The sequence below is a fragment of the Trematomus bernacchii genome, unplaced genomic scaffold (genome assembly GCF_902827165.1).
Source record: "Trematomus bernacchii unplaced genomic scaffold, fTreBer1.1, whole genome shotgun sequence".
Classification (NCBI taxonomy): domain Eukaryota; kingdom Metazoa; phylum Chordata; class Actinopteri; order Perciformes; family Nototheniidae; genus Trematomus; species Trematomus bernacchii.
In genome coordinates this window covers 17,986,719-18,000,346 of record NW_022987714.1, presented here as the reverse complement: position 1 = coordinate 18,000,346, position 13,628 = coordinate 17,986,719, and the positions used below count along the sequence as shown (strand labels likewise).

At 40.6% G+C, this 13,628-nt stretch overlaps 1 protein-coding gene across 6 annotated transcripts in view; it reads left to right on the top strand.

Moving 5' to 3' along the window:
* Window positions 1-13,628, top strand: part of mical2b (microtubule associated monooxygenase, calponin and LIM domain containing 2b) — a 74,191-nt gene that overhangs the window by 57,233 nt on the left and 3,330 nt on the right. For all 6 annotated transcript variants that reach the window (XM_034141318.1, XM_034141317.1, XM_034141316.1 and 3 more), the window contains 8 exons: window positions 4,061-4,228; window positions 6,334-6,384; window positions 7,227-7,348; window positions 7,786-8,025; window positions 8,993-9,159; window positions 12,114-12,484; window positions 13,124-13,197; window positions 13,312-13,401. In XM_034141318.1, the coding sequence (XP_033997209.1) occupies window positions 4,061-4,228; window positions 6,334-6,384; window positions 7,227-7,348; window positions 7,786-8,025; window positions 8,993-9,159; window positions 12,114-12,484; window positions 13,124-13,197; window positions 13,312-13,401 (1,283 nt within the window). The remainder of the gene's footprint in view (window positions 1-4,060; window positions 4,229-6,333; window positions 6,385-7,226; window positions 7,349-7,785; window positions 8,026-8,992; window positions 9,160-12,113; window positions 12,485-13,123; window positions 13,198-13,311; window positions 13,402-13,628) is intronic.

The following is a 13,628-nucleotide window of genomic DNA, read 5'->3' as shown; positions in this document are numbered from 1 at the left end:
TATAGACATGACTGAGTAATAATATTTGCAATTAGTATAGCTTTTTTTTGTCATATTCAATGTTTTTTGTTCCATCTTTTACTGTATATTGTAGACCATGCCAACGTATTTGGTTGTGATTGTATGGTTTCATTTTGCAGGATTTAATAAGGTCAATTCTTAAAATGCACTGTGGATGCAGTTTTTGGGCTATCTCACATTTGGATTGTGTTATTGTAATAACTTTTTTGCCAACAATAGGTTCGTTGGAAATCTATGCACTAAGTATTTTCTTTCCATCTTCCACTTTCCACTTTCATTTTTTCCAAATTCATTCTTCTCACTTCATTTTGTTCAGTCTGTTTCAAGTTTCCAATGCTGCACCCTCTGATTGGCTGATGGAAAGGTGATAATTGGCAGGCTTTAGTCCTATTAACTTGTCATGCTGCTTTTGCATTGGCTACCTCATAGCTCCGCCCCCTCCGCTTAACCCAGATGAATCAATCACATACCAATCCCAAGTATTGTATGCGTTAGTTGGTGTTATGTCTAGCGTTGCAACATATTTACTAGAATTCCATATTGGTTAAATAACAATTGTCATTTTCAAAGTATCAAAGTATTACCGTTATATACTTTAAGCTGTACTGTTCCTGTGGAAATCTTGCTCCTTCTGAAGATACAATTCAATCCAAATTCAACCGCCTTTCAGGGATGTTTTTTGGGGGGCAGCAAGCTAAACAGGGTATTCCAGACATCACGTTCCCCAGCAACATTTCCCAGCTCTTCCGGGGGAACCTCAAGGCAAAAAGTGATCCTATCTCATGACCATAGGGTCAGAACGTAGATAGACTTGTACATCGAGAGCTTTACCTTCCGGTTGAGCTCGATCTTCACCACAGCAGTCTGGTACAGCTCCTGCATCACTGGAAACATCTCCATCTCACGTGCCATTATACCCTCACTTCCAAACAAGACGATTTCCTTGAACTCCCTCCGCTTTGGACAGTGACATGGAGTGATCAATCCACTATTTTCCAGCAGAGAACTTCTATCCTGACAGCTTTACACACACGTGCAGCTTTCCTAGTTTGTAAAGAGACAGAACCACAAGTTTGAGGTCCCTGAAAACAGCCAGAGTCAAGCCCTGTTCTCCTTTTCTGATTCGTTTGGTGGTTTACCAGAACTTAAGGGCAACCAAAAGTCCTTCCCAGATTTGTTTTGGAATGTTGCCAAACTCCTTTCTGGTCCTAACTGCAATGTTCACGCACATTTCCGGTAAACAATAGATCTGTATGGCACCGAGGATGAGGTTATATCAGGCTTTGGCTACCAACAAACCTCTTGGTAGGATTGATTCATAGTTGTTTGTTTGGTCTGTTCAGTGGATATGCTGACAATAAGGAAGAGAGATATATATATATAGCTTTAGCTAGGCGTATGCTTTAAAGCCTTACAACAACTTGGGGAAGTTATAGCTTGCCATTCAATTCCATAAAACACACATAACAAGCAGAGTCAACATCGCCGGAAATAAATCTAGAGGTAGCTCAAATGTTATGTTGATGATTCATTGATTCACAGCTGGCATATTTTCTGGTTTGTCTGACCCCGTAGGCTTTCTGTTAGTTTGCATAATAACACCTAACCCCACTAACGTCCTGTAGTGCTGTGTTCCTCCCTAACCTCCCTAACACCAAACATCCATTTGAATGCCACTGAATTCATTTCTCCCTCTGCCGTCTCATCAGCATGATCAGGCCTCACCTCTTGTCAGGCCCTTCGACAGTAACACATGTGTCCCCATCTGTGGTCTGTCTGTGGTTCGCTTTGTTTCAGAAGGAGGCCTCCCCCCCCCAGAGCCCCTCTTCAGATCCCTCTCCTGCTCCTCCTAGACTTTGCAGCGTTTTGCACACTGCCAGATATTTCATCGGCTTTATTCTGAATGTTTATGTTTTATAAAAGCCTTGACGCAGCCTGCAAGCCTTGTATTGTTTTCCACATTGAGAAAAACTGTAAAATTGCTTAATTTATGGTATTTAAAAGCTGTAAATATATTTTAAAAATAAATCAATTTGATTACATAACGATTTGCTTCGTGGTTTGTTGCCAATATTTGAATCATTCCAAGAAACCAAAGCTTACACAGAACAGTTGCCATTCGAGGTTATCTCATTATTAAGTGGTCAAATTCTAAATATCTCCATACTTTTTTAACAACAAAATTAACAACTTCATCAAAAATCCTTCTTCCACCTGCTACGTTGACTTAACATCACCCGCACAAATCACGGTCACAATCACAGCTGTTGTTAACTTCGCAAATAACATATGCACTCTGAAATCTGAGGAAAAGCTCAATAACACCTGCAGCAAATTCAGAGGGGTTAAACAGCCCACACATACTCAGCTGGCCTTTGAAAGAAAACAATACATATAAAGTAACATGGAAATATCATCAAATCTTTACTGTAAATAAATGATGTTGAGCTCATTTGAGTTTTTCGAATAGCTCAGAGGGTTAATGTGCCGATCTACCAATCAGAAGACCGCCGGTTCAAATCCAAGACCTGCCGTCTTGGAGTCATTTGGCTAGAAACTGAAGCACACATTTCTCCTGTAGAAATGTCAATAGTATTGAAGTATATCTAAGTTGCTTTGTTTTATAGCGATATTATAATAACCTCTAATGTAAAGTAATGTACTACAATCTCCAATACCTGAACAGAATCAAAGTGAATCACTTGTTCCTCCTGTGGTCTTCCTCATGGGTTCTGCTACTGGGTCTGCTCTGTCCTTTCCTTCTGAGTTTGGTATCTATCTTTCATTTGGTACATTCTAAGAATCTCCTGACATTGAGCCGTAAGTGAGAACATCAATGGGTAGAAGTGAAAGGAGGTCTGGTTATCTACTGACTGATAGGTACACTGCATACAAATGTATCAAGATATGTTCATTTCTTTGCTGTGACCAAGTGGAATCACCATTGGAAACATTCTGTACAATGTTGACTTCATTACTCTGTGAGTACTGTCATAAACATGTCATGTATTTTACCAGTGCTTGTGTTGCGAATGTCAATGAATATTTAACATTTCTCTCATGCATGTGCAACGTTTAGAAGCAGAAACTATACATTCCTTTGACTTGTTCTACAGTATAGGAGAGCATATCCTAAATATGCTTGCTGGCTAACACAAATATATTAGGCCCCGGCCCTACGAGGACGTTTGCGTTTATGCTGCGTATGCGTTTTCAAAAAAGTATTCCGTTCACACGCATTCGATTCATTTAACGTGTCCGTTCACACGAGACTGCTGGAAACGCTGTAGTACATATGCCAGGCCTGTAAGTGGCGCTGCTGACGCCACAAAATACACCAAAAGCACGAAGAAGACCCCGCCCCCGGAGCATTGTTGCTATGGTTGCCCTTCTGTTTATTCTCCGCGGTGGACGGCGTGTGGAGTCCACCGGTGTTTTTCATCTGCTGGTGGACTAACCAGTCCACCAGCAGATGAAAAACACCCACCTCTCCGCCTCTTCCAAGGGACGAGGGGACCATGCGGCAGAGTTTCCGTTAACATTTTTTTTCGCCGGTCAACATGTCCGTTAAAGTTTAAATCTGAGCAGGAGACGTGGGGAGAGGGAGGCGGGGCTATTTCATCGTTATCAGAAAATGATTGTATAGAGGCGATTACACGGAGCCGTTAGACCCCCCAGAGCGTTCCGTTTGCAGATATATCCACCTTGGGACCCGTTATCGTTTGCGGGGTCCGTTCCTATCGTTTTGTTACGGCCTTGTGTAAATGAAAGGGCTATACACAAGAGAAACTATGCAGATACAACCCGTTTCGTCCTCGTGGGGCCGGGGCCTTAGTTTGGTACCTGGTAACCATTCTTTGACATGTCCACTGATTTCTTTAGATAATATAATTGACCATGAGTGTAGTAATGTTCTGAATTAGAATTCCAGTGGACATAATGCATGAAATGAGCTACATGCTAGAACATGTTCACATTAGCCTAACATTAACTCAACGCTAGATAAGACTAAATGTCCACATTCTGTTTTTATTTTCAGGTGGGGCGTTGAGCTTGCATTCAGAGCGGATGAAGGTTGATGAAGGTGAGAAAATAGTTCCTGAAGAAACCAAGATGGATGTGGAAGCTCTGGATGATTCCTGCCTGGCCAAAGCTGCAGCACCAGATCCTACAGGGGCCAGCGGTCAGAACCAAGATGGTACCAAAGGTCAGTGTGGCTCCTACAGTACTGTGTGCTCTCTTTGAAAGCTCTTAGTGTTTCTGTTTGAGGGAAAGTTATCCTCTGTCTCTCTAAGTTTTCACTTTTCAAGGGTTTTCAGCTCCTGTTATTGAAAACGTGATATTCCGAGAGGATCTTAAACCGTCTGAACTTTAACTGGCGGCCATGCTTATTAAGTGTGTGTGTTTTTGTTGGAGGCCCCCCCCCCCTGCTGATGTGTGGGAGGAATCCGGTCGGTTTCCTCCCACACTTAGCTGGATGTTTGTTATTGTGTGTCAGTAGCAGAGCTTCCCTGGGCTCAGAAGTCTGTCACACACACATTCCTGCAATGCTAACTCCATAGCGTTAGCTTTTAATGCGCTGCATTGCCAAGTGCTTGTATCAGTAGTTGTATCAGTCTTCTGACTGGTCATAGAGTTTATAGAGATAATCTGAAAATAGACAGTTTTTTTTTTAAATACTAAAAATCTCTTTAAAAAGTCCTCTAACCTCATTCTAAAAAACTAAAAAAGTTAAATGCTTTTTCACAAGGCAATACAACCTATGCAAAATAGCCTCAAAATGTTAGCTGCATAATTTAAATAAACACGATTTATGTACATTTTCAGTTCCCTTTCCTGTAGTGTGTGTATAGGTTTTTGTGCATGTAAATGGTCTGCAAAGGCTAAAATCCCTGTGTTCCCTCCAGAGAGAGTTTCTCTATCACACACTCCCCCCCCCCCCCCTCCTGCCTGAAACGCCTCCATTCGACTCCTTTGTTTACTTCAGTAACATAATGACATTATTATGTAACACTGGTGCTTCTATTGGCTAGAGCTCCAACACATTGTACCTGATAGCATAAGAGGCGGGACATCTCTAATGGCGCATTTCCACTGCAGCGCGGTTTAAGCGTGCCGTGCCCGGCCCGTTTTTGGTTGCGTTTCCACTAGGCGTAGTTCCGGCTAACGGGTACTTTTTCACAGTTTTTCTGGTTCTCCAAAATCGAGGTTCTTTCCGGGCCAACAACCAGGCTGAGTCGGGCTGAGTATGCTAAACTAGTGAGAGAATCGCTGGCAACTACAACAAAATGAACATATTTGACCGTGATTTAATTGTAATACACGTTTCTAAATGATGCCGAAGTAACAACATACTGATACCGGTTAGTAAAAACCATGAATTAATGCTTTGACAAGTCTGCAGACAGACGGCAGGCGAAAAACCTTTTAAAATGCGTGTTTTCTAAATGGAGATCGGCTAAGCTAACGCAGTATATGCTCCGACCGTCCACACTCACAACAACGGTCTATACAGACATAAATAAACCAGCGACTGTATTCGCCATGACACAGGCAGTCTGTGGTGTGTACTTGTTTAACTTTTGTCTAGTTTCTGAACAGATATGAGGAGCTGTGAGCTCTGAGTGCTAACGGCTGATGTTGGTTTTGTGTTTCGCATTGAAGATGACGTCACGGCTCCGCCTACACTGCGTTACTATAGTTACTACCCCAGTTCCTAAACTGTAATGGAAACGCAGCATAAAGTGAGCCTGGCCTACCAAGGCCTCACTATACCGTACTAAGCTGTGCGAGGCCCTGCAGTGGAAATGCGCCATAAGCTGTTGACCAATCACAACAGAGCCGGCAGCTAACCAATCAGAGCAGACTGGGCTCTGGTTTCAGACAGAGGGTGAAAAGAGGTACTGCAGCACAGGCAGTATGAGAAAAATAAAAGAGCTTTTTGAACATGAAAGCATGGAGACATGTCACAGTAGGAAAAGCATCCAAATATGAACCTGAAAATGAGCATAACAAGTGCTCTTTAAAACTGGGTAAATGGAAGTGTTGCTGTCTAATCTCTTCCCACTGTAACAGAAGTGCAACAACATGATGAAACAATTAAACCTCAAATGCTGCATTTTTTTTTCTTTATTCTTTGCATGTTAGAAGCATATACTGACATCTTGTGTATGAATGCAGAGCTGTTTGAGTTTTTGTGGAATTGTGTGTATTGGCTCCATTATTATATAATGACTAGCTGCCATGTGAGTTCATGCCAAGTTCATTTTCTCCTGTTCTAACTTTGTATTTAATTGTCTTCCATGTCTGCAGATCACAGTAACACCAAGCAGAATAATCGATGGAAACGGAAAATCAAAGCAAGTGAGTACCTCCATTTCTTATTTTGTCTGTTTATTATTCTGCTCAAACTGTAGGTTTGATTGAGAACTGAAGCATTTGTATGCTCTCTGTCTTCTGATAGCTAAAAGCTGGGCAGACATTTGGTTCTGTGAGATTTCATCTTTGGGATTCCTTTAGCATGCAACGCCTTGGCCAAAATCAGGTTTAAATAATTGTTAGCGTATATTCATTTGTCTAATCACCTTAGCCATACTTCATAAAAACTGCCACAGAAAATAAGAGGAATGTCGTACTTTGTGTGTTTACGGATGGTGAAAACATATCAATAAAAGCATGCTTTGTTAAACACCTGTCAGTGGGGAGTCCTGAGAACACCACTGTAATACAGCAGTACACCACTAGAGGTCAGCATTGTTATTGACAGCAGTCATGGCCGAAAGTATTTTGTTTGTTTCCATTAACTTTACTCTTTACATTTGATTTAATTTGTTCAAATTGAACAGGTGTATGGATCAATTGTCATAGAAACAAAACAGCTCCAACATTTTAAATCTGAATGCCTCTATTAAGTTTCCTTGCATCACGTATTTTATTCTTTTGTTGCCCTCGATTAAAAGGCTATTGTTACATCTCACCCGACTGGTGTCTAAATTATATGATATGTAATGGTGTTATTCTTCGATATAAAATAATATTAATACTATAAAAACTATCTACTTTGAAAAAGGCATACGTTTGATGGCATGCTTTACATTTTTTAGAGAAAAGCCTGAGCCAGCCCTTCCTATATCCTGTGAATTACACAAGTGTGTTCAGCTTCCATCCCTCTCAAACAGCTGACTAACTCTCTGCCCCCCCCGCAGCCCTCCCTCTGATCTTCACCAAGCACTTCCAGAGGGGCTGGACTCAGGACAGAGGCGGCCCGGAGAGCGTCCCTGAAGCCGACTCTGACTTTGAGGAGATCACTTCAGCGGGAAAACACACTGTAAGTTACAGAGAGGCAGAGTGCAAGATTCACTGAGAACGTAGAACTAGAGTGAACGCAATGTCTAATTTTGTGGTGTAACAGTCTGAAGTAGTTAAGTAGCTGCTAGTAATTATCCTTACATGTCACTTGTTAGACGCTTTTACCCAAAGTGCAACATACACTCAATACTGTGGGCAAGTGAAGTGTCTTGCCCAACGACATGCTGACTGCAGTGGGGATGGAACCAGTGCTCCCCTGATCCACAGATCTGAGCCACAGCCTCCCTCACAGTTATGAAAAGAGTGTTTACTTCACATAGCAGTGTTATTACATCACCTGTTGTTATAGTCGGTATTAATGTGTGTGTAATTCATTAACATTTTATAGATATGTTTTAACCCGGTGTGAGCAAATAGAGCTTTTGTGCACTCACCATAATATTCCTGTTCTCTCAGAACTCTGACGCCACTTCAAAGACTCCAGCCGTTACCCAGAATGCCTCAGACGAGAGTGAGAAGAGTGAAGAGTGCGCGCCTGAGAAAGATCCTGCAGTCTGCAGCCCGTCTGCCCCGAAGAAACGCTTGGTGCTGTCTCGGTCTGAGAAAGAGAAGCTGCTGAGCTGGGACATTCAGGCCGCTCCAGAGGAGACGGGGGTCAACACAAACACCAACAACCAACACAAACAACAGGTGGAGGTATTAAGGCTGCCATATGAGGGTTTATACAGAGGACTAATACTGCACATCATTGTAATCTCTCACACTTCTTCCAGTATAACATCAGTCCAGAAACAGAAAGGAGATGAGATCAGAGACTCGTCGTCTTTTTTTGTATTATTTTATTTTGACTGAGCAAGTGAGGGCTTGAATACCTTAGATTCAACATTTCAACATGTTACTTAGTTTAGTGTTTATAGTGTCGTGGACAGCCCCCATTGGTCAACTGTCACACAAAACAGTAAATGGGGCAGCTTTAGCCAACATGGCTAATGTCCAGCTGTCGTCCCCGGCCAGATCATAATAGGCACCCATGATTGTAATTTCATCACAAAAAATATAAATAATATCGACAATAATCAATAAATAGAATGAAAGAAACGTATATATAGTTTATTGATCCAAATCTGGGATTTTTTTGTCGCAGAAAACAAAAAAAGTAAATATATCCATATAGTATCTGTATGGAATACACAATTAACATTTAACATTAACATTACTATATACATGAATGTTGATGATATAAGTACACAATGTAGTGGAATTTAAAATGAATTAAAAATAAAACCCTAACAATTATTTTATATAAATAAAATATGTAAAGATGAAAATATTTGTTTTACTCAATGATTGATACATTGTCTAATTGTCCAGCTGTTGTTTTATAAATCTTTAGCTGGTTTAATTTATAACAAAACATTATGTTATTTATATATATATATATACATTTATTATTTGTCGAGTTATTAGTACCTCGAGCTGTAAGATGTAGTGAAGTAAAGAGGAAGTACCTCATGTGCACTGAAGTATGATACCTGAGTAAATGTGCTTGCTTACAATCCACCGCTGTGAGTAAATATGATATGTTTAAACTGAGTAATAAGAGATGTGCGTGAGATAAGAGCAGTTAGTTCCACATTGTTCCTGCCTTCTGATGTGTTATCAGGTACCAGCAGAGGCAGATAAGCTCCAGCCGGACTCGGGCCAGGATGAGGAAACACCCCCGAGCCAACCCTCCGCCCCCCCCTCCACCTTCCAGCTCATAGCCAACGCCTTCAGGAGGAGATTTAGTGTGACCCACCCCTCCAGCAGGACCAACACTGCAGTCACCATGTTCGTATCAACTACTTTATTCATCGTTGACTTTAAGCTCCATTATGAAGCTGCTACAGATGGCGCCCTATGTGCCAGAGTCCTCTCAGCAGCAGCAGCACTGGGTCCAATAGTCTTTCTGTTTAAGTGTGGAATGACCCAAAGTCCCTCACTGGCAGCCTAAGTAAGAGATTTTCAAATTCTCTAGAGATGATAGGAAAGGAACTTCAATACTACCTTTATAATCACCTTAAGCATACGATACACTGGACCATCCTTTACTGAAGGAAAGGAGATAAAACTGTCCTACAATTCCTGTTTTTCAGAAATAACCGATCGTGACCATCAAACGTTGGATCTTGTAGCTTACTGGGCTAGTTAGGAATTTCCCATACAAGCTGTAACTTGCGAACTGGTTTTGAACTTTCAACAATATGTTTAAACCAAAGAAGAACTTTACACTTATTCCTGTAAATTGATCAAATAAAGTCAACAGTTCACAGTGTTTACGGTGATAGGTGTTCCTTAAGCTATTCTTTAACTCATGGGTCGGCAACAGGCGTCCCGCGGGCCAGCAATAATATTTGGCCCGGAATTTTGAGAATACTTTTTTTTTAATTTTAATTACATTTTTTTTTTTTTACAATATGGGACCGACAGTCGCACATATAGGCTAAAATGCCCGAATAGAGAATCTACCTACACCTGAAGAATGCTTATTGTACTTTTATCCATGTTGAGAGTGAATGACACACAGCACAGGCACAATCTGGCAGCGGGGTGCACTGACGCTGATAGTGGATCAATAAGTAGGTGGACAGTGCGTGGTGCTGAAATAGCCAACATGCGGTGTGTGGTTTGAAAAAGATAACACCAGCTCACTAAATCATTCAAACGTAATGTTTACTTATGTGACCAGTAACAAAGTTCAGTCAAAACATTGACAACAAAATCGGAGAAGCCGCTTGATCATGGAGGCCGTTACAAGCTTCAAAGTTGTATTTATCATCTGAATTTGCCGAAACAAGTTTAATATTCTGAAAGCCAAGACTTTGTTTATTTGAAATCAGATGAAAACAAACTCTCACGGACCCTGCCGTGTTATCTATGATTACTATACGCCTTACATTCATAACTTAGTGGGAGGGAGGGGGAGCTGCGCTGCGGAAGAGCAGAGTGGCGAGGGAGAGCTGTCATCTTCCCTTTACAAGCTTCAAAGATGTATTTATCGTTTGATTTTGGAAATAAAAGTTTCATATTCTGAAAGCCAAGACTTTGTTTATTTAAAATCAAACAAAAAACCCCGAACCCCGAAAAACTACACTTTTACACAAATCCACGTTTATTTTTAAATGAGCCGTTGCGACTTCCGACTGATTTCGATAGAGCGGGTCACATATACATGCACATGTTTAAGAATATATGTATACAATGTGTGGTTGTGGGGAACCAGGTCAATTAAAGTAGTTATTTAACTATTAAATAAATTGAGTTTGAGTAAAATACTGTTACTGATTAATTTAGGTTATAATATATTAAATAAGTTGCAAAGCAAAATCTGCTGTGATTTATTAGAGTTTTTTCTGAACCGGGTAACAGGGGCGCTGGCCCTCTTACTTTCGGCATGCAAAATCAATCACTTAAATTAATTGATTATGTTCTGGCCCGCCATCTAGTGGCTCAGAAAAATATTGTCCCAAGTCCAAACTTACTTGCCTACCCCTGCTTTAACTCAACATGTTTGAATGGCAATACGCAGAGTAGTAGATGTGTAGGCCTAACAAATATGTATTTATTAAAATAATCATATAATCATTGAAATTGGGATTCATGTTAATAATGACGTGTCGACAGGGAGTTTATCAAATTTGATTTCCAACCTTGATTGATTGATACATTTTATTTCGAACAAGTAAAATAAATAATTTACAAAACTAAAAATGTCATGCCAGAGAAAACAAAACAAAGTGACAATTACAGCATTAGCAACATAAACAGCATTAGCAACATAAACAGTCTCACATCTAGTGTTCGAAAAGGAGTGAGAAGAAGTATAACTTCTCACCCCCTTGTCCCTAAATTATTTATTTATAATCTATAAATAATTATCATTAATTATTATTGTAATTATTATTATTAATCTGCTTTACTTGTTGATTGCCATATATACATATACACATATATATATACACATATACATACACACACATATACATATACACATACATAGATACATACAGTCAAACACCCTCCCCATCCCTGTACCTCGAGAAAATAATTTCTCTGTATTTCCTCTTGAACTGGTTTCTGTCTGGACCTTGGTAATAAAGTGGTTTATTTTGCACTGTCCACGTTTAAAAAGTCCACATGAAACAACACCATAAGAGCGACTGGAGAAAAGTGTCTTGATTGATTTTAGTAGTACATTTACAGAAAACTGTAGTTTCCCCACAGCAGACGCACTCCAATAACATCCACTGTCGTATCATAAATAAGTCGTCCACTGTGCATTCAGATTCTTGTAGCACCACAGTTGTGTTGTACTACATCCTGATGAATTGTCTTTCACATCATCACTTTGCTTGCATGTCTCCCTGTCTCTTACTGCTTGCAATGTCTATTTTCATCAGTCCAAACTACTCAGAAAAAATAGTTTTAACATACTAAAGACCCTTTTGCTATAAATGTCTGCATTCAATTCAAATTAAATGTACTGTATAATATGTACTTACTGCCCCGATAGACACTGTACTATAAACTTTGCAAATACTGTATCTCTAAATCATATTTTTAATGTACTTATTTTTTTGAAAATGTACATTTCTTCTAGTTTTTCAAATGTATAATAGTTCTTAAAAAGTTCTGCATTTGTATTTTTTTTTATTAGCTAAATTCCTCTTATTGTGTTTATGTATGACAAAGCAAATGTCTTAGCGTTACCTACTTGCACTAAACTTTTTTCTGATTCTGACCAGGAGGACCAAATGTGACGACGGCCCCCGCAAACAGAGGGCCTTTTCAGAGGGAGCGTTGAGCTTCAGCTCCCTCTTCAGCACCGTGGCTCCGGAGCCCTCTACAGAGGAGAAAACCAGCAAGCACCAAGCTCGGGTAGGGTCTGTGGGGGCCAATCCCTGGGGGGCCGGGCGAGACCTGCCCTCTCTGCTGCAGCAGGTGTCTCTGAAGGGCCGCAGAGACTCTGGAGGGGTGTTCTCTGACGACATGGCCTCACTGCCCGGCAAGAGGCTCAACCTGTTCTCATCTCTAAGGCTGAGGAAGAGGGAGGAGTCAGAGAGCGAGGGGCGGGACCAGGAGATCAAGACCATCCTCACCAACCTCAGGAACAAAGGTGAGGACAGAGGTACCAGATGTTTTTAGCACATGGTTAGTTAAACCTGAATGAATAGATATTTTGGTCACTTACACTCGCCATTGCGATGAAATGGTAACACTTTATAAAGTTGGTATAGTACATTCATTAGCAGACTTTGATCAACATTGGATTCATGCCTGATGAATGTAAATGTAACTGCCTCCTTAACTTCTTAATTATCAGCAGTTTGAGCATTCTATGAATATCCTTTATATTAGGAGTTAGCCAAAATGCTAATTAGGTAAACCAGTTGCATTAAAATCTGGTAGCAGTTTTTCATGCTAACATGTTAGCTAACGCGATCAAGCTAACGAAGCAGGCGGGATAATGGCAACTATCGGAGTCCTGATTAGTGGGTATTCTTTATTTTCACTGGAGCCAATAGTAACCCTTAATTCATGCTCCTTTTCTTTGCTTGTAGCATTGTGTGTAACTAGTCAGCATTTAGGCTATTACTACTTTGACTAGTGGAGCTTTTGAAGCTCACTAGTTTCTCACAAGTGTAAATAGTGGACATATTGGAACGTATTAGTTAACTAACCTTTTTGTTCAAACCCAAAAATTGTAATGTACTCGGCTATTCTCAAACGTTTTATTTATTTGGTTTGAATGTAGCCTCCAGCCAACAGAATCTTGATGAGCCTTCCTCCAGTGATGACGAAGATGAAAACCTGACATCCAATCAGAAGGTTTGTTCGGATCTTTTCTATGTATTGAAAGACAACACAATTCAGGGAGTCGTTACAAAAACTGTTTTTGCAAGTGTGTACATTTTCTGAAATGCTGTGTACTTCCTGTCCCAGCGGTGTCCCGAGAGACAGAGGAGGAAGCAGGAGAAGACGGTGGCCCAGCAGGCCAAAAGGGAGCAGCTGAAGAGGCTCCACAGGGCTCAGGTTCCAAAACCTTTTCTTTTTGAATCACTCATTTAAAAAAATGGTCCATAATTGTCTTTGCATCACAATTCCTTTCCCTTACATGTTACGGCCCGTCCACACGGCGGCGTGCGTTGAAGCTTCAACGCTTCTGCCCATTAACTTTGAATGGGGTGACGTCACGCTCTGCCCACTGCATTGTGGTTCCGTCGCTTCGCTTTGCTCGCAAACTTTTCTCAACTTTTGAA